The 27,200-nt window shown below is 45.4% G+C and overlaps 1 protein-coding gene across 1 annotated transcript; it reads right to left on the reverse strand.

Moving 5' to 3' along the window:
• Window positions 1-715: 715 nt before the first annotated feature.
• LOC139380622 (discoidin, CUB and LCCL domain containing 2) lies at window positions 716-26,719 on the reverse strand. Its single transcript, XM_071123505.1, has 13 exons — window positions 26,097-26,719; window positions 24,404-24,628; window positions 24,105-24,242; window positions 15,059-15,183; window positions 5,608-5,741; window positions 5,485-5,525; window positions 4,989-5,329; window positions 4,207-4,354; window positions 3,931-4,056; window positions 3,740-3,833; window positions 3,310-3,359; window positions 3,087-3,221; window positions 716-2,979 (listed from the first exon to the last, which is right to left on the reverse strand). The coding sequence occupies exons 1-13, from the start codon at window positions 26,200-26,202 to the stop codon at window positions 2,561-2,563; spliced, it is 2,082 nt and encodes a 693-aa protein (XP_070979606.1). The 5' UTR covers window positions 26,203-26,719; the 3' UTR covers window positions 716-2,560.
• Between the last annotated feature and the right edge of the window lie 481 nt (window positions 26,720-27,200).

Consider the following 27,200-nt stretch of genomic DNA (forward strand, 5'->3'; position numbering starts at 1 on the left):
GTTTGGACATGATTTGGAAAGGCACACACCGGTCTTTCTAAAGGTCCCACAGTCAACAATGCAGGTCAGAGTAAAAACCAAGCCAAGGTCGAAGAAATTGTCCGTAGAGCTCAGAGGCAGGATTGTGTCGAGGCACAGATCTGGGAAAGGGTAACAAAACATTTCTGCAGCATTGAAGATCCCCAAGAACACAGTGGCCTCCGTCATTCTTAAATGGAGGAAGTTTTAAATCACCAAGACTCTTCCTAGAGCTGGTCGCCCGGCCAAACTGAGCAATCTGGAGAAAAGGGCCTTGGTCAGGGAGGTGACCAAGAACCCAATGATCACTCTGACAGAGCTCCAGAGTTTATTTAACTAGGCAAGTCAGTTAAGAACAAATTCTTACTTACAATGACGGCCTACTCTAGCCAAATCCGGACAACGCTGGAGTTCCTCTGTAGACATTAGAGAACCTTCCAGGACAACAATCACACCCAAGAACTCAAGGTTGTAATCGCTACCAAAGGTGCTTCAACAAAGTAGAAAAGGGTCTGAATGTAAATGTCATGTTTTTGCACAAATGTAAAAAATAACACATTTTGGAAAAAGTCAAGGAATCTGAATACTTTGAATGCACTGTATAATTTATACCAGTGCTTGAATATCTATTAAGAAATGATCTTCAAGATATTGATATGAATTCATGTGAAATATAAAGGAATCATTTAAGATGACATTTTGTATTACTTATTTTCAAATGTCTTTATTTCTCTTTGTACAATCTGTGAACTCACAGAAACACGCACACTGACCTAGGGCCAGCCTTCCTTACTGATGTCCTAACCTTTAACAACACACAAGTTAAACTGGTCCAGGATCAGATTTGGTGTTCAGAACAGGGCTGACAAATGATCTCCTCACATCCATTACTATAGATATGACTAATTAAACACAGATACAGTACACTCATCGGGACAGACATACAGACATAGCTAGCTTCACACAGATGCTCTCTTTAGGACTGCCATACAAAGATACACACACACACCGATACAAAGGTTCAACAGACACAGCTACTCGCACAAAGACAATAAGGAAAGTCATCACGTACACACACACACACGAAACACAGCAATCACAGTAGAGACAAACAATGTCCAAGAAATACACAGAGGAGAGTAATTCAGACACAGATGCACATTCACACACATACTGTATATTGGAATTTGAAGTGTTTCTGTACATATTGATACATATTCAGTATGCTGACCAGTCACTAGTGTTGTTTCCTCTCCGGACCATCTTTGACAGGATCCATGACCTACACACAGCTCTTTAAGGCTGACGAGGTGACCTACACCAGGGTTTCCCCAAACTTATTTCAACCCGCTGTGTGGTGCAAGGGAAAAAAAATAAAAACTTGCACCCAGGGTGGGCCCCGGGACAGGGTTTGGCTGGAGTGGACTCTAGCTTCTTCTAACTAGCACACACAGACATCCTACAACCTCTGGATTCTGTGTGAACTTACAGACAGTGGCCATATTTGCATGCATGGCTATATGATGCATAATAGTAAAACACAAGGAAACATTTAGTCTCACTGACATACTGTGGAGAACTCAGCCCTTCAGTTGGGCAGCTCCTCTCTTGGCTCACCATGACAGCGGATTCTGCCTCAAGTCACTGGCCCTAATCTGGCAGTGTGTGAATCCAATCAGGCGAACACAAATGGCACCTAAACTTTGTGTATGGGGTCTTTTTTTGACCTGTCACCAACCAGTGTCACGTGAGGCAAGGTGTCCATGACAACAGTGCAACCATCATTATTTGATGCCTTCCTCGTGGCAGCGGATTCGTCACCGCTGTCCATAATGGTTGGGAACATTCAAGTGAGAGTATGTCCTTTTCAGCAGGAATTATGAAAGAAAAATAAATAAAATAAAATAATTTTGAGTAACTTGAGCACAGGTTTTTGGTGTGGATTTCACTCTAGATTTATGTACAAAGGTGATTGGTTAAATTCAAAAGTTAAGAGATCTGATTGAGAACGAACAGATCTAAAAGCCTCCAATCAAAGCGTACCGTAGTAAAAATGACATAGTGTTTTCATAAAGGACAAAGGTCACCTATTAGAACACATTAGTGGTAGAAACATGGCCTTTCTATCGAAGGCAACCATTTCAGAGAACCTAACTTTTAAAATGACACATGAAAGGAATATAAACTCACAGTTTGACTAAACATAAAATGAAGACACACTGACAGAGTGGATTAAGCCTGGCTGAAACAGTAGTGAGCTCTCCATCTCTCCTCTTTCATGTAGACATTCATCTTTGTGGTTTCAGTGATAAGACTGATATGGCACTATGCTAGCACTCTCCGGCCACGCATGTATATGTAAACACACACATACTGTTCATACAGACTCCTGTGTAGACACACTCACATACCAAGTGAACTAACTTGAAGGCAGTGTGTTTTTTACAGACTCAGACCCAGGTTTTACATCCCCCTCTCTCTGTCCATGGGGGATGTGGATTATGGTTACGGCCCCGTCAATCACAGTCCTCACTCCACCCCTTCAGCTCTGCCCCGCTGGCTTCTGAGAGCTGCTCTGAGGCACCTGATAGGCTAGATCCTCAGTGGGCGTGGCCTGTCCTGTACTCTTAGGCGTGTCGTACATTGACCTACCCGATTGCCCACTGTCTGTCCGCGTGAGTAGGGAGGCAGGGCCACGGCCCATGAAGCTGGAGACTGTGGGTGGCTGGCTCAGCAAGGAGCTCCCTGATAGGTGGCTTGCTATGTCAATCACGATGGGTGTGGCGTACTCAGCACCGGAGGCGGGCAGGGGTTCAGCATAGGCGTGGTAGATGTCTGTTGCCATAGGAGCACCGTAGAGGTCAGGGTCAGTGTAGCAGTGGTCAGAACCTTCCTCTGGCTTGAAGGTTGATCTCTGACCTAGTGATGTCACCACACCGCTCACCAGGGGCTGGGCATATTCTAATGGAGGAGATGAGGGTGTGTTACACATATAAACACTCAGTTCGGTGTGTGTGTGTGTGTGTGTGTGTGTGTGTGTGTGTGTGTGTGTGTGTGTGTGTGTATACCTGCAGGTTTGGCCTGTAGTCTGGGGGCGATCCCTCTTCCTCTGAGCCGGCCCACTTCACTGCTGCAGTAGCGGACTGACTGCTCGCCCTCCGCCATCTTGGACGGCAGGAACTGCTTCATACTCTTCCACCAGTCTGGACACACACACACACATTAAACACACACACACATTAAACACACACACACACACACACACACACACACAGAGAGTGTTGTGTTTACCTGTACGGTCCCAATGAGGTAAATCATAAGCCCCCTCTGAACTCTTCTTCCTGAGGAGAGAGAAAAAGAGAACAGAGGAAGAAATCAAAGAGTGTGATATTCTGCCCTGATGCTAGGACAGCAGAGTTCCTGCCCATTTTCTGAAAACATCAAAACGTCTTCAAAGACTATCTTAAATAAGACAACTGTCACCCCCCCCACAATAAATTGCGCTTTCCTACACGCAGACTGCTGATAACTTCTTTACTCTGGAAAAATGTACTTCCTACAGCTGTGATATGTAGTTGTCTCACCAAGCTATCTGAAGATGAATGCACTAACTGTACGTCGCTCTAGATAAGAGTGTCTGCTAAATGACTCAAATGTAAATGTGCTTTGTTCGGAGCTACTGAGTGCAAGGGTATTCAGTTGTTACTAGTTAATTCATCACCTGTTTCTCCAGTGCCAGGCACAGACCATGGTCAAGACGAGGGCGGTCAGAACCATGACCAACACTGGCACCAACACTGCTGCCAATGCCACATCTATGACCACAACACAACCAGTGTGAACCAATCACGATCATCAACACAACTAGATACTGTAACTATTTCCCCTCTATCTGTTCCCTTCCTCCCTCACCGTTACTGGTGCGTGGGGGCATGGTGGTGTTTCTGATTTCAGGGGTGTGGGTGGTCAAGCCGTACAGTGAGGGGGTGTCTGTGGTCACTGGGGGAGGACGAGGGGGGTGGTTTATCCGTGGCCTAGCTGTCCAATGGGAGAATTGGCAGAACAGTTATAATCACTCTATGCCAAAAGAAAACCTTTGACTGCCCACAAGAAAATCTAATTTACTAATGGGGAAAAAAATAAAACATCTAAACACCTGACTTGCATCTGATTGGCTGGTTTGGTTACCTTGATGGAACTGGCATCCGAGCAGCTCAAACTTAAGGGCAATTCGCTGGTGCCACTGGGTGGGGCTCATCCTCACATATCGCGCCTCGATTGGTGGGATGAAGTTATTGCGCACTTCCTGGAGATAGTTGGTGTTTCCTTGAAAACTCTGAGTTAGGAAAGAGAAACAGTCTTCAGTACACACGGACATTGAAGCTACAGTATGTTTCCAAATGATATCATGTTATCTTGCCTTTGCCTACTGTATTGTTAATATTATATATGGTTTGTAACAAATGTTTGATTGCTTGGGGCAGGTTTCTCTCGTAAAATAGATTTTTAACCTTAGTGAGATCATCTCCTGTATAAATATAGGATAAAAAGCAGATCCTGACTAACACAGCCACTCAATCAATCTCCATCCATCTTTAATGAGATGCTGTCCTGCGTGACCACAGGACTTAACAACCACAGTCAGCTCTCCTGTTTCCTGCTATAAACAACCGCAATCAATCACTGTTGCCATAGAAACAACTCACAACCCCTCCCTACTCTTGTCTAAAGTGGCTTCCTCTCTCCTTAAAGGGAAAATTCACTCAAAACTATATTTTGGTATTTCTTTCATTAGTCCACTGTTGATACAGTCCCAAAATGTTTGGCATGTCAGCAGTCAAGGTTTCAAGATATTGGACTAATATCGAAGATATCACCTGCCACATCATCATGATGATGCAAAATGCCAAAAATATCATTTGAGTGGAGTTTCCCTTGAATGTTATTGATAAGAGCAGTGTTTAGTTCACCTTGTCCTGGGTAGCATCTGCCTCCCGATAGGTGCTCCAGTACTGTCCATCATTACTATAGAGGACCCGATAGGCTGACACGTAGAACTGATACTCCAGGAGGGTGGAACCTGTAGTGGTGATGCCTGTAATCCTCTTCTCCTTCTTCAGGTCCACCTGTAGCCACTGCTGCTGGTCGCTGTGAGCCGACGCCCAGGGAAGCCCCACCCTTTTAAGCCGGGCCCCAGATGGGGCCCACTCACTGGGCTGGCCAATCACGTCACTCCATTCCCACACAGAGGAAGCAGAAAGCTGGGAGTCCCTAACAACGCCCGACTCTAGACCCAGTGTCCCATAGCAACCTGAGAGAGCGAGAGCAAGCGAGAGAAACTGAGTGTATTTTAAGTGGGAGGACACATGGCTGTCTTGGTGATTGTGGTGGCAAGTATAGTTGAAAAGGTTACAGAAGCATGTGTGGCTGTGGTATCATGGTCTGTTGTATTGTAGCTTAACTCACCACTGGTCTTGAAAGTGAAGAGGCTGTTGGACAAGGGACCACTGGAGAAAGATAGACATAATGATGGAGAGAGATGGAAAGGGAAGAGAATGCAGATGTATTCTCCCAGACAGGAGTACTTACACAGTGGAGGAGACGTTGTTAGCCAGCGAGCCATCGTAGTGAGGGATGCCCTTACTGCTGACCACACTGATCTGACCGCCCACAGAGTTAGACACTACACCTGCATGGATGGCTGCTAGACACACTGGAGATGACTAGAGGGAGAATGAGATATTCATTATGATCCAAGTGTTTAGAAATGTGCATTTTTATGTATGAGCATCTTCATCAAATGACTTCTATGTCAATTGAATCCTCACTGCTGTAAGAAAAGGGTTCAAACACTGCAGGGAGAAAGAGGGATGATGAGAGGGAGCGTGACATCGAGAGAGGAGAGAGACAGATGGAGAGAGAGAGGGAGCGGTCAGTCGGTGGTTAGGATTGTTCCACTGTCAACTGAGAGGCCATATATCCCAGTGAGTGACAGTAATGGCTTGTGTAAGATTTTACAGTGAGATAGATCAAAGAACAGCTCTCAGTTCCCAGACCTCAGCTCCACGGATAACAGGAGATGAGTTGGCACGATGATGCCACTTCCCGGCAGGGGGAACCCTGAGTGGCATGAAAAAAAAAAAAAAACTCTGATCCAAGGCCTGTTTTAATAGCTATCTATGAAGTGAAGGTGGTAAATTACCTTTTAATGGCCAGCAGCTGGCCTGCATCTGTCCTCATGCTCCTAGGCCTTAGTGCTGCTTCTGACACCACATTCTTTTGGAGAGATTGGAAACCCTAATTGGTCGACACTAGAGGTCGACCGATTATGATTTTTCAACCGATTACAGATTATTGGAAGACCAAAAAAGCCGATACCGATTAAAAATAGGTCGATTTTTAGAAATATATTTGAAATAATGACAATGCTGAATGAACAATGAACACTTTTATTGTTAATATAATACATAAATAGAATCTATTTAGTCTCAAATAAATAATGAAACATGTTCAATTTGGTTTAAATAATGCAAACACACAGTTGTTGGAGAAGAAAGTAGAAGTGCAATATGTGCCATGTAAAAAAGCTAACGTTTAAGTTCCTTGCTAAGAACATATGAAAGCTGGTGGTTCAATATTCCCAGGTCTTTAATATTCCCAGTTAAGTTATATGTTGTAGTTATTAAAGGAATTATGACACGACAACTATTTCTCTCTATACCATTTGTATTTCATATACCTTTGACTATTGGATGTTCTTATAGGCACTTTAGTATTGCCAGCCTAATCTCGGGAGTTGATAGGGTTGAAGTCATAAACAACGATGTGCATTCAAGCATTGCTAATTGCTGCTGGCAAACGGAGTAAAGTGCTGTTTGAATGAATGCTTATGAGCCTGCTGCTGCCTACCACCGCTCAGCCAGACTGCTCTATCAAATATCAAGTCATAGACTTAATTATAATAAACACAGAAATACGAGCCTTTGGTCATTAACATGGTCAAATACAGAAACTATCATTTCGAAAACAAAATGTTTATCAGTGAAATACATAACCATTACGTATTTTATCAAAAGTCTAAATATTTCTGTTACATTGCACATCCTTCAATATGTCATAATTATGTAAAATTCTGGCAAATTAGTTCACAGTTCGCAAACAAGCCCGGCGGCCCAACCTGTTGCATATACCCGGACTCTGCTTGCACTGAACGCAAGAGAAGTGACAATTTCCCTAGTTAATATTGCCTGCTAACATTAATTTATTTTAACTAAATATGCAGGTTTAAAAATATATACTTCTATGTACTATTTTAAGAAAGGCATGCTGATGGTTTATGGTTAGGTAAATATGTACAACGATTGTGCTTTTTTTGCAAATGCGCTTTTGTTAAATCATTACCTGTTTGGCGAAGTTGAAGTAGACTGTGATTTGTTGATAAATTAACAGGCACCGCATTGATTATATGCAACGCAGGACATGCTAGTTAACCTAGTAATATCATCAACCATGTGTAGTTAACTAGTGATTATGTGAAGATTGATTGTTTTTTATGAGATAAGTTCAATGCTAGCTAGCAACTTACCTTGGCTCCTTGCAAGCCTCAAGGTCCTTTTGACGCTGCACTCGCGTAACAGGTGGTCAGCCTGCCATGCAGTTTCCTCGTAGATTGCAATGTAATCGTCCATAAGCGGCATCAAAAAGGCTGATTACCAAGGGTTATGAAAACTTCCAAATCGGCCCTAACTAAATCGACCACGCCGATTAATCGGTCGACCTCTAGTCTACATGGACAAGTTCTTAGATTTTAGAAGTTCTTAGATTTTAGAAGATTTACAAGTTTAGATCTTATCTGTCACAAAGATATTAGTTTGTATCTGTGAATGGTTTATTCTCTGACAAATGTTCCTCAAGGTTCCGTTTCAGGACCACTATTGTTTTCACTATATATTCTACCTCTTGGTGATGTCATTCGGAAACACAATGTCAACTTTCACTGCTATGCGGACGATACAGAGCTGGGTAGCATTCCAGAGGGACATCAGAGACTGTAACGTTCTTTGCTTCATGGAAACATGGCTCACTGGAGAGACGCTATCGGAGGCGGTGCAGCCAGCGGGTTTCTCCACGCATCGCGCCGACAGAAACAAACATCTTTCTGGTAAGAAGAGGGGCGGGGGCGTATGCCTTATGGCTAACGAGACATGGTGTGATGAAAGAAACATACAGGAACTCAAATCCTTCTGTTCACCTGATTTAGAACTCCTCACAATCAAATGTAGACCGCATTATCTACCAAGAGAATTCTCTTCGATTATAATCACAGCCGTATATATCCCCCCCCCAAGCAGACACATCGATTTGACTCTTTGCAAACTGGAATCCATTTATCCGGAGGCTGCATTCATTGTAGCTGGGGATTTTAACAAGGCTAATCTGAAAACAAGACTCCCTACATTTTATCAGCATATCGATTGCGCAACCAGGGGTGGAAAAACCTTGGATCATTGTTACTCTAACTTCCGCGACACATATAAGGCCCCGCCCCGCCCTCCTTTCGGAAAAGCTGACCACGACTCCATTTTGTTGATCCTTGCCTACAGACAGAAACAAGAGGCTCCCACGCTGAGGTCTGTCCAACGCTGGTCCGACCAAGATGACTCCACACTCCAAGACTGCTTCCATCACGTGGACTGGGACATGTTTTGTATTGCGTCAGATAATAATATTGACGAATACGCTGATTCGGTGTGCGAGTTCATTAGAACGTGCGTTGAAGATGTCATTCCCATAGCAACGATTAAAACATTCCCTAACCAGAAACCGTGGATTGATGGCAGCATTCGCGTGAAACTGAAAGCGCGAACCACTGCTTTTAATCAGGGCAAGGTGACTGGTAACATAAACGAATACAAACAGTGTAGCTATTCCCTCCGCAAGGCTATCAAACAAGCTAAGCGTCAGTACAGAGACAAAGTAGAATCTCAATTCAACGGCTCAGACACAAGAGGCATGTGGCAGGGTCTACAGTCAATCACGGACTACAAGAAGAAATCCAGCCCAGTCACGGACCAGGATGTCCTGCTCCCAGGCAGACTAAATAACTTTTTTGCCAGCTTTGAGGACAATACAGTGCCACTGACACGGCCTGCAACGAAAACATGCGGACTCTCCTTCACTGCAGCCGAGGTGAGTAAACGTGTTAAACCTCGCAAGGCTGCAGGCCCAGACGGCATCCCCAGCCGCGCCCTCAGAGCATGCGCAGACCAGCTGGCCGGTGTGTTTACGGACATATTCAATCAATCCCTATACCAGTCTGCTGTTCCCACATGCTTCAAGAGGGCCACCATTGTTCCTGTTCCCAAGAAAGCTAAGGTAACTGAGCTAGCACTCACTTCCGTCATCATGAAGTGCTTTGAGAGACTAGTCAAGGACCATATCACCTCCACCCTACCCGACACCCTAGACCCACTCCAATTTGCTTACCGCCCAAATAGGTCCACAGACGATGCAATCTCAACCACACTGCACACTGCCCTAACCCATCTGGACAAGAGGAATACCTATGTGAGAATGCTGTTCATCGACTACAGCTCGGCATTCAACACCATAGTACCCTCCAAGCTCGTCATCAAGCTTGAGACCCTGGGTCTCGACCTCGCCCTGTGCAACTGGGTACTGGACTTCCTGACGGGCCGCCCCCAGGTGGTGAGGGTAGGCAACAACATCTCCACCCCGCTGATCCTCAACACTGGGGCCCCACAAGGGTGCGTTCTGAGCCCTCTCCTGTACTCCCTGTTCACCCACGACTGCGTGGCCTCGCACGCCTCCAACTCGATCATCAAGTTTGCGGACGACACAACAGTGGTAGGCTTGATTACCAACAACGACGAGACGGCCTACAGGGAGGAGGTGAGGGCCCTCGGAGTGTGGTGTCAGGAAAATAACCTCACACTCAACGTCAACAAAACTAAGGAGATTATTGTGGACTTTAGGAAACAGCAGAGGGAACACCCCCCTATCCACATTGATGGAACAGTAGTGGAGAGGGTAGCAAGTTTTAAGTTCCTCGGCATACACATCACAGACAAACTGAATTGGTCCACTCACACAGACAGCATCATGAAGAAGGCGCAGCAGCGCCTCTTCAACCTCAGGAGGCTGAAGAAATTCGGTTTGTCACCAAAAGCACTCACAAACTTCTACAGATGCACAATCGAGAGCATCCTGGCGGGCCTGGTACGGCAACTGCTCCGCCCACAACCGTAAGGCTCTCCAGAGGGTAGTGAGGTCTGCACAACGCATCACCGGGGGTAAACTACCTGCCCTCCAGGACACCTACACCACCCGATGTTACAGGAAGGCCATAAAGATCATCAAGGACATCAACCACCCGAGCCACTGCCTGTTCACCCCGCTATCATCCAGAAGGCGAGGTCAGTACAGGTGCATCAAAGCTGGGACCGAGAGACTGAAAAACAACTTCTATCTCAAGGCCATCAGACTGTTAAACAGCCACCACTAACATTGAGTGGCTGCTGCCAACACACTGACACTGACACTGACTCAACTCCAGCCACTTTAATAATGGGAATTGATGGGAAATTATGTAAATATATCACTAGCCACTTTAAACAATGCTACCTTATATAATGTTACTTACCCTACATTATTCATCTCATATGCATACGTATATACTGTACTCTATATCATCGACTGCATCCTTATGTAATACATGTATCACTAGCCACTTTAACTATGCCACTTTGTTTACATACTCACCTCATGTATATACTGTACTCGATACCATCTACTGTATCCTGCCTATGTTGCTCTGTACCATCACTCATTCATATATCCTTATGTACATATTCTTTATCCCCTTACACTGTGTATAAGACAGTAGTTTTGGAATTGTTAGTTAGATTACTTGTTGGTTATTACTGCATTGTCGGAACTAGAAGCACAAGCATTTTGCTACACTCGCATTAACATCTGCTAACCATGTGTATGTGACAAATAAAATTTGATTTGATTTGTACATTTCGATGAAACATGGTGAAGCTCCAAAATTGCCTACCCTGGAAGCCTGTATTTCAGACATAAAGAAGAGGATGGTGGCAATTTTTTTAACTTTTAAACTGAGAAAAAACAGAGACGCTAGTTCTATGTCCCAAAAAACAAAGAGATCTGCTGTTGGATCTGACCATCTTGATGGTTGTATAGTCGTCTCAAATAAAACTGTGTAGGACCTCTGCGTTACTCTGTACCCTGACATATCAAGACTATTTCAAGGACAGCTTTTTTCCATCTTCGTAATGCAAAAATCCGAAACTTTTTGGCGATAAATTAAGCAGCCTTCAAGGTTTTACTGCTAACCTACAAAGCATTACATGGGTTTGCTCCTACCTAGGTCTCCGATTTGGTCATGCCGTACATACTTACACAAGACACAGGCCTCCTTATTGTCCCTAGAATTTTTAAGCAAACAGCTGGAGGCAGGGATTTCTCCTATAGAGCTACATTTTATGGAATGGTCTGTTGATCTATGTGAGAGACACAGACTCGGTCGAGACCTTTAAGTCTTTACTGAAGACTCATCTCTTCAGTAGGTCCTATGATTGAGTGTAGTCTGGCCCAGGGGTGCGAAGCTGAAAGGTAAGGCACTGGGGAGAAGAAGCACCCTTGCTGTATCTGCTTAGCCGGCTCCCCTCTCTCCACTGGGATTCTCTGCCTCTGATCCTATTACGGTGGCTGAGTCACTGGCTTGCTAGTGCTCTTCCATGCCGTCGCTAGGAGGGATGCGTCACTGACGTGATCTTCCTGTCCGGTTTTGCACCCCCTTGGGTTTGTGTGGTGGAGGAGATATTTGTGGGCTATACTCAGCTTTGCCTCAGGGTAGTAAGTTGGTGGTATGTTGACATCCTTCTAGTGGTGTGAAAGCTGTGCTTTGGCAAACTCTCTCTACCGCACCTGCCGTCTTGTCCTCTGAATGCTCAGCTAAGATTTACTTCTGAGTTACTGACCTGTTGCACTCTCCACAACCACTCTGGTCATCTATGAACATTTGAACATCTTGAAGAACAATCTGGCCTTACTTACTTTATGCTTATAATCTCCACCCGGCACATTCAGAAGAGGACTGGCCACCACTCAGAGTCTGGTTCCTCTCTAGGCTTCTTCCTTTCTAGGGAGTTTTTCCTAGCCTCTGTGCTTCTACACCTGCACTGCTTGCTGTTTGGGGTTTGAGGCTGGGTTTCTGTACAGCACTTGGTGACATCAGCTGATGTAAGAAGGGCTTCATAAAAATGTTTTATTTGACTTTGATATACATCCTTCCTTAACTCCTTCCCTCCTTCCGTGAGTTAATACCATATAAAGATCACTAAAAAAAAGGATTGTTTAAACATTTCTCTCTCTTCTTCAAGCATTCCCTTAGCTTTCAAGTAACTAACGCAGTCATTTGCTGATGTCATAAAATGTATCTATTCATTCATGTATTGGCAAAACACGTACACACACTACTGAACACACATTTAGTGAGACCACAGTTCCCAGCAGTGGGCAGCTGCGTGAGTGAAGTGGGATGGTTTTCCTGGTAAGGCCCCACATGGGGTTTCACAGCTGACAGGACAGTGGGTAACACCAAAGGCACTGTGTTGTGACACATACTATGCAATCATAGACACGTTCTACACATTCACACACACACTATGCAATCATAGACACGTTCTACACATTCACACACACACACTATGCAATCATAGACACGTTCTACACATTCACACACACACACACTATGCAATCATTTGATTTGATTTTGATTTAGACACGTTCTACACATTCACACACACACACTATGCAATCATAGACACGTTCTACACATTCACACACACACACACACACACTATGCAATCAGACACGTTCTACACATTCACACACACACACTATGCAATCATACACACACAAACACACTATGCAATCATAGACACGTTCTACACATTCACACACACATTCACACACACACACACTATGCAATCATAGACACGTTCTACACATTCACACACACACTATGCAATCAGACACGTTCTACACATTCATACACACACACTATGCAATCATACACACACACACACTATGCAATCATAGACACGTTCTACACATTCACACACGCATAGACTTTAACCACATAGTCGAGGTACCCACAGGCACTGAACACTTGCCCTCACAGCTCTACAACATCCCAGTAACACACCACATCCGAAGCAACACCCCACCAAACCACTAACACAAACACACTGCACTGCTCCAAACCACCACACCCAGCAACTCAGCGCACTGACCGCTTTCACACACACACTCACATAATGCAGGCACACATACACAAACCTTCTCACTCGTTACAACACCTCACACACCAATCCAAAGCTATGGGAGAAGGTACCAGAGAACTGTTAGAGCAAGAGAGAGAAACAAATTCCTACTGAAAAGTTGACAGTGTGAGAGAGTAAAGTAGAGGTTCAGAGATGGGTGGGGTGCACTGACCCCCATGTGACTTTTGGTGTGGTCCAATGAGCAGCAGATGGCAACGCGCCATAGAAACCAAAGTCAGATTGACTCGGGTTGTAACCCCGTACAGCTCTGTCTGGCTGAACATGGAGAACCAGGAATCCTGTTCTGCTATGCAATCTGCAACACCGCTTACACAAGCTCAGAAACATACACACAAAGCACACCACCAGGTACAAACGTACGCCTGCACACACCACAAAGGCACGCTCACATGCACACCAGTCCGCTCAGCACTCTCCTCCAGATGGACTGGATTAGAAGCTGTTCCTTCGGCCAAACAATTAGCTCACCACCCCCAAACCCCCGTCTCCTCCCCTATGACTCAGAGACACCCCCTGACACGCATACATACACACACACACTCCTGCTCTCCACTGTGCCTCGGAGCGCCAAGTCTAGGACCAAAAGGCTCCTTAACAGCTTCTGCCCCCAAGCCATAAGACTGAACAATTAATAATTAATCAAATGGCCACCGGACTATTTACATTGACCCCCCCCATTTGTTTTTACACTGCTGCCGCTCGCTGTTTATTATCTATGCATGGTCACTTTATCCCTACCTACATGTACAAATTACCTCGACTAACCTGTACCCCAGTACATTGTATATAGCCTCGTTATTGTGTTACTGCGTTACTTTGTTTATTTGGTAAATATTTTCTTAACTATTTTTTGAACTGCATTGTTGGTTAGGGCTTGTAAGTAAGCATTTCACGGTAAGGTCTGCACCTATATTCTGCGCATGTGACAAATAAAGTTGGATTTGATTTGAGCCACCCCTGGGCCCCCATCTTCGATAACACCCACAACCCCAAATCTAGCCCTCCCGCCCTCCCATGGCCCCCGACCCGCCCAGGCATGAGGCCATCATCCGCAGACTCACTCAGCCCACATGACCTCAGACACAGCCGGGGTATTGTGAGGTCATCAGCCTGGGATGTGCATACGCTGAGAGAGGCTCTGTTTACAAAGAACTTTGTGAAGGGGGGGGGGGGGGGGGGGTTTAGGACAGACAAGGTCCAGCAGGGGAAAGAGAGAGTGAATGAGATAGGAAAACGAGAGATTGGAAGAGAGAGTAAAAGAGATATAGAATGAGAGAGAGAGAGAGAGAGGGGAACATAGCCATGAAGTGAGTCATGACTGTGTGTGTGGCCAGTTAGTTCCTGTGGGGTAGTGGCAGTGGTGGTGGGTACTACTGAGTGGTGAGCAGGACAAAGACAGACTGAGTTGGTGGAGGGGGGTATAGGGCAGTGTGAATCACCTGGGAACTTTGTGCCCTCCACAATGACTAACACTGACACACAAATACCACACAAATGCACACACAAAGATGCACACACCCACACACGTGCACAGTTCCCACCCAGCCTGTTTCTATTTTATTGACTTGCTCATCACTCATTACCCAGCACCACTCATGCACATCCAAAAACACACACCATTCCCTGAGTACTCCGCATATACTCACGTCTCTGTAGCCGTGGGGAACGGTCCCAGCAATCTCCCCAACAGAGGTCATACATCCTGCAGGACAGTATCTTGTGAACTCTGCCTCAGTGAAGTGGATTCCTTTGTCGAGACAGGTGATCAAATCTAAAAACAGGGATGCAAACTGGTGAAGGTCCAAAACATGCAAAGAAATCTGTAAGAAAGTGTGCCTATTTTCAGAGAACGTGATACCAGGCCAAGTATCACGATACCAAGCAGTATCGTGACACCACACGGTTTGCCCCAAAAAGTTAGGCACCAAACTGAATTTAAGGAACGCCAGAAAATTACATAGATTTTTTAAATTCATATTTATTACATTGATTAGGTATACGCATCCTACCATTGAAGAATATTTTTCAACAGGCTATCTTAGTGGTTCCCAACCTTTTTTATATATATTTTTTATTTTATTTTACCCCCTTTTCTCCCCAATTTCATGGTATTCAATTGTTAGTAGTTACTATCTTGTCTCATCGCTACAACTCCCGTACAGGCTCGGGAGAGACGAAGGTCAAAAGCCATGCGTCCTCCGAAACACAACCCAACCCAACCCAACCAAGCGGCACTGCTCCTTAACACAGCGCGCATCAACCCGGAAGACAGCCACACCAATGTGTCAGAGGAAACACCGTGCCCCCGGCGACCTGGTTAGCACACACTGCGCGATGAGACAAGGATATCCCTACCGGCCAAACCCTCCCTAACCCGGAAGACGCTAGGCCAATTGTGCGTCGCCCCACGGAAGGCCCCGGTTCCCAACCTTTTTTGAAGGGTCGCACACCTTGACGGGATAACAAATTCTGTGGCACACCAAAAAATGTCCCTCATAATATATTCAGTGGTAATTACCTCCATCTCATCCATACTGTAAATCATCCATTTTCTGTGACAAAGACATATATAGATTAAGGGCGTTTTCTTACATCCCCATATGATCTGGATCCTGGAGTGTTTGGCACCCTGATCCTCCCTATAAAGCATTTGTGAAACGCAAACAAACCCTGGCTGAAACTAATCCTGGACCCGAGTTGGTAGCTTTCCAAGATCCTGGACAAGAGTAAATCAAATTGTATTGGTCACATAAACATGGTTATCAGATGTTAATGCGAGTGTCGCAAAATGCTTGCGCTTCTTGTTCCAACAGTGCAGTAATATCTAACAAGTAATCTGACAATTCCACAACAACTACCTTACACACAAATGTAAAGGGATGAAATAAGAATATGTACATATAAATATATGGATGAGCGATGGCCGAGCGGCATTGGCAAGGTGCGATAGATGGTATAAAATACAGTATATATGAGTACACCGATCAGTCGTCCTGGTCCCTTTGCAGAAAAACAGCCCCAAAGCATGATGTTTCCACCCCCAGGAGGTATGGTGTTCTTTGGATGCAACTCAGCATTCTTTGTCCTCCAAACACGACGAGTTGAGTTTTTACCAAAAAGTTATATTTTGGTTTCATCTGACCAGATGACATTCTCCCAATCTTCTTCTGGATCATCCAAATGCTCTCTAGCAAACTTCAGACAGGCCTGGACATGTACTGGCTTAAGCAGGGGGACACGTCTGGCACTGCAGGATTTGAGTCCCTGGTGGCGTAGTGTGTTACTGATGGTAGGCTTTGTTACTTTGGCCCCAGCTCTCTGCAGGTCATTCACTAGGTCCCCCCGTGTGGTTCTGGGATTTTTGCTCACCGTTCTTGTGATAATTTTGACCCCACAGGTTGAGATCTTGCGTGGAGCCCCAGATCGAGGGAGATTATCAGTGGTCTTGTATGTCTTCCATTTCCTAATAATTGCTCCCACAGTTGATTTCTTCCAAGCTGCTTACCTATTGCAGATTCAGTCTTCCCAGCCTGGTGCAGGTCTACCATTTTGTTTCTGGTGTCCTTTGACAGCTCTTTGGTCTTGGCCATAGTGGAGTGTGAATGTCTGAGGTTGTGGACAGGTGTCTTTTATACTGATAACAAGTTCAAACAGGTGCCATTAATACAGGTAACGAGTGGAGGACAGAGGAGCCTCTTAAAGAAGAAGTTACAGGTCTGTGAGAGCCAGAAATCGTGCTTGTTTGTAAGTGACCAAATACTTATTTTCCACCATAATTTGCAAATAAATTCATTAAAAAAATCCTACAATGTGATTTTCTGGATTTTTTTTCTCATTTTGTCTGTCATAGTTGAAGTGTACCTATGATGAAAATTACAGGCCTCATCTTTTTAAGTGGGAGAACTTGCACAATTGGTGGTTGACTAAATATTTTTTTGCCCCACTGTATCTAGCTATCAGTCAGTAGTCAGCTAACCAATGCTAGCGGTCATCAGCTAACCTTTTGCTCGGAAAGCTCTCACAGGCCATAGCCAGTTCGTACAACGCATTTCAAACCAGAGCATGCCGGACTTATTTTTCTCTCTCCATATCCCTGGATTCCTACCGCAAACTCTGAACCTTTTCAGCTGGATCATCACAGGTAGCTAACCGCAACCCCGGGTTGACTACTCTTGGCTAAGGTTTCCGTCCCGGAGCTAGCACCAACTAGCCTGGAGCTAGCCCATGCTAGACCCATCTCCTGGCTAGGGCTCCTGGTCTACTCCTGAAGCCCACTCCTCGGCTACAATATACGGACCCCTTCTACTGCCGGTACGGGGCATGGAACCCCGCCGATACTTCACGACTGGAATACCGACATAATCTGCCGGAGGATACCAACTGGCCCCTCAGGCGCGACGTCCCCTGAAGGCCCATTCTGCTAACAGCGGCTATCTAGAGCATATTGGACTGTTAGCTGATCCATCGGCCAGTTTCTTGGACCACTATACCCATTTTGCCAATTGGACTTGGACCCCTCTGATACTTGGAACCCTACTAATTCCACGACGTCACCGCACGAGGAGGCAAAAACAGACTTCCCCCCGTTGCAACGTCCATCTAAGGCCCTTATGGTAGCTTGCTAGCTCCGGCCTGCTAACTGCCTGAATCGCCGTGTCCCCAGTCAGCCCAACCACCCACTGGCCCCACATGATCATTTGGCTATGCATGCCTCTTCCTAATATCAATATGCCTTGTCCATTACTGTCTTGGTTAGTAATTACTGTCTTATTTCACTGTAGAGCCTCTAGCCCTGCTCAATATGCCTTAACCAACCATGTTGTTCCACCTCCCACATATGCGATGACATCACCTGGTTTAAACGTCTGTAGAGACTATATCTCTCTCATCATTACTCAGTGCCTAGGTTTACCTCCAATGTACTCACATCCTACCTTACTTTGTCTGTACACTATGCCTTGAATCTATGCTATCGTGCCCAGAAACCTGCTCCCTTTACTCTCTGTTCCAAACGTGCTAGACGGCCAGTTCTTATAGCCTTTAGCCGTACCCTTATCCTACTTCTCCTCTGTGATGTAGAGGTTAATTCTGGACCTGCAGTGCCTAGCTCCACTCCTACTCCCCAGGTGCTCTCATTTGTTGACTTCTGTAACCATAAAAGCCTTGGTTTCATGCATGTTAACATTAGAAGCCTACTCCCTAAGTTTACTTTATTCACTGCTTTAGCACATTCTGCCAGCCCAAATGTCTTAGCCGTGTCTGAATCCTGGCTTAGGAAAACCAACAAAAACTCTGAAATTTCCATCACCAACTATAACATTTTCCGCCAAGATAGAACTGCCAAAGGGGGCAGTGTTGCAATCTACTACAGAGATAGGTCTTACTATCCTGGTCTGTCCCAAAACAATTTGAGCTTCTACTTCTAAAAATTCACCTTTCAAGAAACAAGTCTTTCACCGTTGCCGCTTGCTACTGATAAATTGAGAATTTCAATAAGCATTTTACTATGGCTGGCCATTCTTTCCACCTGGCTACACCTACCCCAGTCAACAGCCCTCCGCTCCCCACAGCAACTCGCACAAACCTCCCCCACTTTTCATTCACCCAAATAGCTGATGTTCTGAAAGAGCTGTAAAATCTGGACCCCTATAAATCAGCCGGGCTAGACGATCAGGACCCTCTCTTTCTAAAATTATCTGCAGAAATTGTTGCAACCCCTTTTACTAGCCTGTTCAACCTCTCTTTCATATCGTATGAGATTCCCAGATTGGAAAGCTGCTGTAGTCATCCCCCTCTTCAAAGGGGGAGACATTCTAGACCCAAACTGCTACAGACCTATATCTATTCTACCCTGCCTTTCTAAGGTCTTTGAAAGCCAAGTTAAACAGATTTGAATCTCACCATACCTTCTCCGCTATGCAATCTGGTTTCAGAGCTGGTCATGGGTGCACCTCAGGCACACTCAAGGTCCTAAACGATATCATAACCGCCATCGATAAGAGACAACACTATTTAGCTGTATTCATCGACCTGGCCAAGGCTTTCGACTCTGTCAATCACAACATTCAAATGATTGCCTCGCTTGGTTCACCAATTACTTCTCAGATAGAGCTTAGTATGTCAAATCGGAGGGCCTGTTGTCCGGATCTCTGGCAGTCTCTATGGGGGTGCCACAGGGTTCAATTCTCGGGACGGCTCTATTCTCTGTATACACTAATGATGTCACTCTCACTGCTGGTGATTCCCTGATCCACCTCTACGCAGACGACACCATTCTGTATACCTCTGGCCCTTCGTTGGACTCTGTGTTAACTAACCTCCAGATGAACTTCAATGCCATACAACTGTCCTTCCGTGGCCTCCAACTGCTCTTAAATGCAAGTAAAACTAAATGCATGCTCTTCAACCGATCACTGCCCGCACCTCCAGCATCACTACTCTGGACGGTTCTGACTTAGAATATGTGGACAACTACCTAGTTGTCTGGTTAGACTGTAAACTCTCCTTCCAGACTCACATTAAACATCTCAAATCCAAAATTAAATCTAGAATCAGCTTCCTATTTCGCAACAAAGCATCCTTCACTCATGCTGCCAAACATACCCTCGTAAAACTGACCATCCTACCGATCCTCGATTTCGGTGATGTCATTTACAAAATAGCCTCCAACACTCTACTCAACAATGCAGTCTATCACAGTGCCATCCGTTTTGTCACCAAAGCCCCATATACTACCCACTACTGCGACCTGTATGCTCTCGTTGGCTGGCCCTCGCTTCATTCTCGTCGCCAAACCCACTGGCTCCAGGTCATCTATAAGTCTTTGCTAGGTAAAGCCCCGCCTTATCTCAGCTCACTGGTCACCATAGCAGCCCCCACTCGTAGCACGCGCTCCAGCAGGTATATCTTACTTGTCACCCCCAAGGCCAATTCTTCCTTTGGCCGCCTCTCCTTCCAGTTCTCTGCTGCCAATGACTGGAACGAACTGCAAAGATCTCTGAAGCTGGAGACTCTTACCTCCATCACTAGCTTTAAGCACCAGCTGCCAGAGCAGCTCACAGATCACTGCACCTGTACATAGCTCATCTGTAATAGCCCATCCAATCTACCTCATCCCCATACGGTATTTATTTATTTGTCTTACTCAGTATCTCAACTTGCACATTCATCCTCTGCACATCCTACCATTCCAGTGTTGAATTACTATATTGTAATTATTTTGCCACTATGGCCTGTTATCCTACCTCATTTGCACATGCTGTGTATAGATTTTCCTACTGTATTATTGATTGTATGTTTGTTTATTCCATGTGTAACTGTGTTGCTGTATGTGTCGAACTGCTTTGCTTTATCTTGGCCAGGTCACAGTTGCAAATGAGAACTTGTTTTTAACTAGCCTACCTGGTTAAATATAGGTTAAATTAAAAAATGTAAGTGTCATTATTTAAAGTGACTAGTGATCCAATTATTAAAGTGGCCAATGATTTGAGACTGTATGTAGACAGCAGCCTCTCTGTGTTAGTGATGGCAGTCTGATGGCCTTGAGATAGAAGCTGTTTTCAGTCTCTCGGACCCAGCTTTGTTGCACCTGTACTGACCTCGACTTCTGGATGGAGCGGGGTGAACAGATAGTGGCTTGGTTGGTTGTTGTCCTTGATTATCTTTTTGGCCTTACTGTGCCTTACTTTTTCATCAGGTGTTGTAGGTGTTCTGGAGGGCAGGTAGCTTGTCCCCGGTGATGCGTTGTGTAGACCACACCACCCTCTGGAGAGCCTTGCGCTTGAAGGCGGTGCAGTTGCCGTACAGGGCAGTGAAACAGCCCGACAGGATGCTCTCAATTGTGCATCTGTAAGAGTTTGTGAGGGTTTTAGGTGACAAGACAAATTTCATCAGCCTCCTGAGGTTGAAGAGGCGCTGTTGCGCCTTCTTCACCACACTGTCTGTGTGGGTGGATTATTTCAGTTTGTCCGTCCGTGATGTGTACATCGAGGAACTTAACTTTCCACCATCTCCACTACTGTCCCGTTGATGTGGATAGGGGGTTGCTCCCTCTGCTGTTTCCTGAAGTCCATGATCATCTCCTTTGTTTTGTTGACGTTGAGTGAGAGGTTGTTTTCCTGACACCACACTCAGAGTGCCCTCGCCTCCTTCCTGTAGGCCGTCTCGTCGTTGTAGGTAATCAAACCCACTACTGCTGTGTTGTCTGCAAATGTGATGATTGAGTTAGAGGCGTGCATGGCCACGCAGTCATTGGTGAACAGGGAGTACAGGAGGGTCTGAGCACGCACCCTTGTGGGGCCCCAGTGTTGAGGATCAGCGAAGTGGAGATGTTGTTTCCTACCTTCACCCACTGGGGGCAGCCCGTCAGAAAGTCCAGGACCCAATTGCACAGGGTGGGGTTGAGACCCAGGGCAAGCTTAATGATGAGCTTGGCGGGTACTATGGTGTTGAATGCTGAGCTGTAGTCAATGAACTGCATTCTTACATATGTATTCGTCTTGTCCAGATGGGACAAGCGGCATAGGCAAGAGTACCAGGTATTGTGACGCTACAGCGCAAGTCACGTGGAACTTTTTTTCCCGTTGTAAACAAGCTAGCTCACTCACGTAATGTAGAATATGTGTCTTGCTTATCGTACCCTGAAACTGTTATTTTCAGGTCTTGTGAAAGCAAAATGTATTCTGTAGAATTCTCACAAAATGCTATTTAAAAAAAATAAAATAAAAAAAAAAGACTTGTTTGTACAAAGGCAAACAAAAACCGATCACATTAACGCAGCTCTCTCTGTCCTGATTCCACCCTGTCTAGGTACACATGCACACAAGCAGAACAGACACGCACAGACGGACCCACACACACACAAACACACACACACACAGTGTGCTGTAACGGGAGACATGGTCATTTTTTTCAAAGAAAAAACACTGAGGGGATGCCCACAAGGTTAGAAATCCCCATCCAGTCACTGAGGATGATAACGCTCTCCAACATATGAATGTGTAATAACATATCCATCTGTCTTTCACCCCATCTCTTCCTCTCTCCTCAGTAATTTGATTTCCTTCTTTCAGAGGATGTAGATAAAAGCTTTGTTGTATCTCCCTCATCTCTCTCTCCACCCCCCCCCCTGCATCCCCCTTTAGTTTCCTCCATCTTCCTTTCCCATCTATCTCTCCTTCTCCTCCATCTCTTCCCTCCCCACAGTACTCCAGGGAGACTGCCAATGTAAACAGACTCCTGACACAACAGAAGTGTGACCACACACTGGATCTGCTGTGGACAGCGCTAATGGCTCTCAGCGCACGCACGCGCACACACACACACACACACACACACAGTCTGTGCCACTCTAGTCTGCAGAGATGTACAGCTCTTTGGAGTGCTGTGTGACGAAGCCCAGCCACACTGGGACAGGTTGGGCTTCATCTAAGGGTTCTGGACACACTGTTCCCGACACTCTCACTGCAACAGCACACCTCATCATTAAGGCCGGGATTCAATCCGATCACGCTTACAGACAATGCTTACAGACAATGGTCCACGGGACCGAGCAGCTTACAAAACTGAGCCATCAGCACCGTCCACGGGACCGAGCAGCTTACAAAACTGAGCCATCAGCACCGTCCACGGGACTGAGCAGCTTACAAAACAGCTGACATTTTGTCGCTCACCGCCCTACTCCCATTGAAGTCTATGCGATCATTGCGTTTACTTGATAGCTACCTACACAAATAGCTAGCTAGAACAGAGTTAATAAGATAAATTCATTAAAAAGATTAAAAGCAATACAAATAAGTTATCCAGTAGGCCCGTCTGTAAACGCCTTAAAGGCAATGTTACCCCGTTCGCAGGAGATCGCATTCAAGGTAAACGATGCAGATGTCGCCTCAGTTGGAAATTACCTTTAAATGTGAAGCGCACTATATACAGTTGTTTCAGATTGAACCTCCCTGTCCTTCCATCTGCCCTCGACCAAAACGCTCCTTTAACTTCCTTCTCTATTCACATCCCATCTCACCTTTTCTTATACCCTCTCTCTATTTCTCTCTCACACACATTCACATAAAGACACACAAAACACATCCACACATGCAAGCTCACATGTACACATGCATGATGAACACACACACAGAGCTGCAGTATGTCTAGATATAGAACTCCAGTATTAAAACACACACACACACACACACACACACACGGTTATGTGGAGATAAATGCCAGCTGTAATACTCCAAAGGCATTCTCCATGTCTGTCATGTTATAGCAGATCACATCTCCCTGTAACGGAATTCACTCCATACATCTCACACACACTGACAGAGAGAGCAGCATGAGATACCACTTACAGACAACACAGTCAGTCTCATACATTTAAAATAGTTATTTATCCAGTAAGGAAAAGGAGCTAAAGGGAGAGAGTAGACGAGGAGAAATGGGAAAAAAAGAGAGAGCAGAGAAGCATTTATAATAGGACTCACATGAGACCCTGCGACTCCCAATCATGCAAACACACACTGCTACCTAGGCAACTCCCTCGGCCATGGGGGCACAATGTTACTGTAAAACAATCTATTGTAATCTCAACTAAGAGTTAACACAGGAGTCTATAATGGGGGACATTGTCATATCTGAGGATTGGATGTAGTTAGGATGTAGTTCAGACCCCAACCCCTGACCCTTGACCCATTGTACCTGTGTGTTCTATGGTGGAGTAGGACAGGGAGAAGCCCCGCCCACTGCGGTGAGTTCCACTCATGAACTGGATGGTGACCCGGTTCCCATCGGACTGGATGAGCTCAGGAACCTTCAGACCCAGACCACAGAACTTCACTGGAGGTCAGGAGGAGAGGGGTAAGTTACTTAATCTTATACTCTGATGTAGTGGTTATTATCTACATTCAGATAGTGGTACAGACAGTTATATTGATTGATGATGTACATTTCAGCCATTCCCCATCCCCTCCACCTTCCCATCTCCATCCCTCTCTCACCTATCTGGGTCCTCTGGGGTCCTACACCGTCGTAGATTCTGAGGTAGTTGACCTGACAGTTGTTGTCCTCTATGTCCAGGTCAGCGAAGCGGAAGTGTAGCCTCCGGCCCTGCGGCACGCTGATCTCCCACTCACACACCGTGTGGTTGGGGTAAGTCCCGGGGTAACCCAGAGAGGACAAGGTCCCACTGCTAGGGCCCAACACACTGGGGCCACAACCATCACCTGTACACACACACACCGAGTGACTTAGGGGAGACATACATGTACTGTGTTACACAACTACACATTATGGATAAATCTAGAGTTAGAAATATCAGTGGGATAGACATGTTCAAACTTTGACACACCAGTAGTTTGGACAGGAGAGGGTGAGTATAAGGATTTTACCATCACTGTTTAGTTTAGAGGATTCCAAAGGAGTTCTAGTGAACAAATCCATTGCAGCCGATTTAAGTCAATCCTGACCGTGGTTTTTGGCTTGACCCTGGCCTATACTGTCAGAGGCCTATACCAGTCAGAGGCCTCATTCGAAAACATGACCAAGTAGATGTCCGTCCTTTAATCCATTTAAAGTCAAGCTAGGTGGAGTCCACCCCATATTGGTACACTTTACAGATGTGCGAAAACTGAGAGGTAAAGACTAGAGCTATAGTGGAATAGGCTAGGGCTAGTTTTCGGAAAAGAGATATCAGTGGACAGTTGTGCGTCATGGGCTGAGTGGATCCGCGGCTGGGCTGGTGTCATGTAACGTAACTGATATATTATTCAGATGAACTTGACAACAACTAGACTCCCTTCGATACATGTGTTTTTACGTAGCAGCTTAGGATAATACTTTCGCTAACCCTAAACATTTTTTCCTAACCTCGAACTAAATTATCCTACCTGCTATGTTAATTATCATAACCTTCTGCGTAAATTCTCATAACCTGCTAACCCCCCCCCCCCCCCCCAAAAAAATCGTAGTTGTATCGAAGTGGCGTGTTTTCTGTGGATCTAAACACAGCGACCTCCCCACCCCTCCTGACCTAGAGAAGCAGCTTTTTGATTAGTTTACATCAACCAAATGCCGTACTCTGCCACCAATGTTTCCAAAAAACGTTTAAAAAAATGTCCCAAACGTCCAAGGGAAATTGGAGAAGAGATCTACGTTTCTGAACCAAGGTTGTGGGGTTAGATAGACTGTTGTTATTTAACTCGTTACTAGCCTACCGCCAAGAGACGCTGAGGCTGTTTACCTCTCTACCACTTCAACCCATCCCCCTCCGTTAGAATTGGACCAAATGGTGTATTCTCTTTTATCAGCTGAAATCCTGCCCACAAATTACTATTGTTTATTTTGCACTGTCTGTCCTTTATATCTAGGCTAAACACTTAACCAATTCTAATGACTACCAAACTACTACAGAGAAGAGAGCAACTTTTGCAGTCTGTGATTCTGGCTACATATTTGGGATAGGGGAGAGAAAGAAGCAGTCGGGCCATGTAAGGTAGGCTATCTAGCGATCGGCTCTTTTCAACCTTGCTGAGGCGCAGCAGCATAATCTCTGCCGCTGGCTATCCGGAATGCAACAAAGCAGAACCACCTCATACTAACACTGCGTCAAAGCGAATGTGGTACTATCTATATGTATCTAGTGTACACTTGTATTACACATGGTTACATTAAGTGGCACCGACTGACACCAACCTTTCTGCGCTCGACTGCTTCTGGTGGTGAGGAGGATGATGAGAGTCGACAGGAAGAAAAGCCCGGCCTCTGTCGGTCCCCTGCCCACCATTACCGCTCTGCCCATAGCAGCCTGCAGTCCGAATGCATACTGCTCGCTTTCACACCGGTGAACTCAGAGTTTAGTCTGTATAGGCAGTTTAAAACGCTGCTCCGCAAAACCTCCGTCCTCAGTCAACCCGCTACTTCTTCTTTCTGCGCTCGGAAACGTCCGACGCTCTCTCTCTGAAAACACAGCGCGGGTCGCGGTCAGATTCGTTTTCACAACTGAATCTGAAGGAACATTACCCAAACTGCTGTAGAGCGACTTCCTCCACTTCAGCTCCTCCCACACTGCAATATGATTCAATAGGAATCCGAAATCCACCAAGTGGTATGACGGAAGAAATTAAGAAATATTAAGTATCCTGCAACGACTGTTCCCCGTTGAACGCGATATGGATGAACCAGATAATCAGCATTCACTGGAGGACAAAGTGTTATAGGTCTACAACCTATTGCCCATACAGCCATATACTATACCTGCCCAATGCCATGGCCAATGACCCAACCACAGTGTCAGTGTCAGTACTTAGTTGTTGTGTACAGATAGAAGGGTTACTTTTTCTCTCCAATATCACTGAGTGGTCTAGTTATTGACTGTCTGTTGTAATTAGTAGATTGTATGCCAGTAAACATCTATAATTAATGAACACATTTTGGCCAGTGTCCAGATGTTCCTGAGTCCCAGAGGTGCATTAGTTTCTTTCTACATTTATGTCCCACACACATCATGTGGTTATTATGTCTCAGGCACACTTGGCAGAGAGGGAATAACAAGATAGCTTGCTTTGGATTTTGATGCAACTAACTGAGTATCCATTAGTAACCCGTAGCAACAAACAGTGTTTTCGCCAGTGAGGAGCCTAATGTAGGTGTGTGTGTGTAGGTCTACAGTTGAGGAATCTGAATGCATACAGATGTTTTCTACAGGGACATGATTTCTGCTGTGTAGAGGAGTGGCCGAAAATTGTCTCGTTATTGAATATTATGTCCTCTCTTTCTATCTCTCTAGTGTGTAAAGAT

This window comes from Oncorhynchus clarkii, chromosome 22 (genome assembly GCF_045791955.1).
Source record: "Oncorhynchus clarkii lewisi isolate Uvic-CL-2024 chromosome 22, UVic_Ocla_1.0, whole genome shotgun sequence".
Lineage (NCBI taxonomy): Eukaryota > Metazoa > Chordata > Actinopteri > Salmoniformes > Salmonidae > Oncorhynchus > Oncorhynchus clarkii.

Excerpts from the sequence above, each read along its gene's own strand:
- LOC139380622 (XM_071123505.1), bottom strand. The coding sequence starts at position 26,202 with ATGGGCAGAGCGGTAATGGTGGGCAGGGGACCGACAGAGGCCGGGCTT. Across the intron at positions 24,243-24,403 it reads ACCCCAGAGGACCCAGATAG|TGAAGTTCTGTGGTCTGGGT; the intron begins GTGAGAGAGGGA and ends CCTGACCTCCAG. Across the intron at positions 4,057-4,206 it reads CGGATGCCAGTTCCATCAAG|CTAGGCCACGGATAAACCAC; the intron begins GTAACCAAACCA and ends CCCATTGGACAG.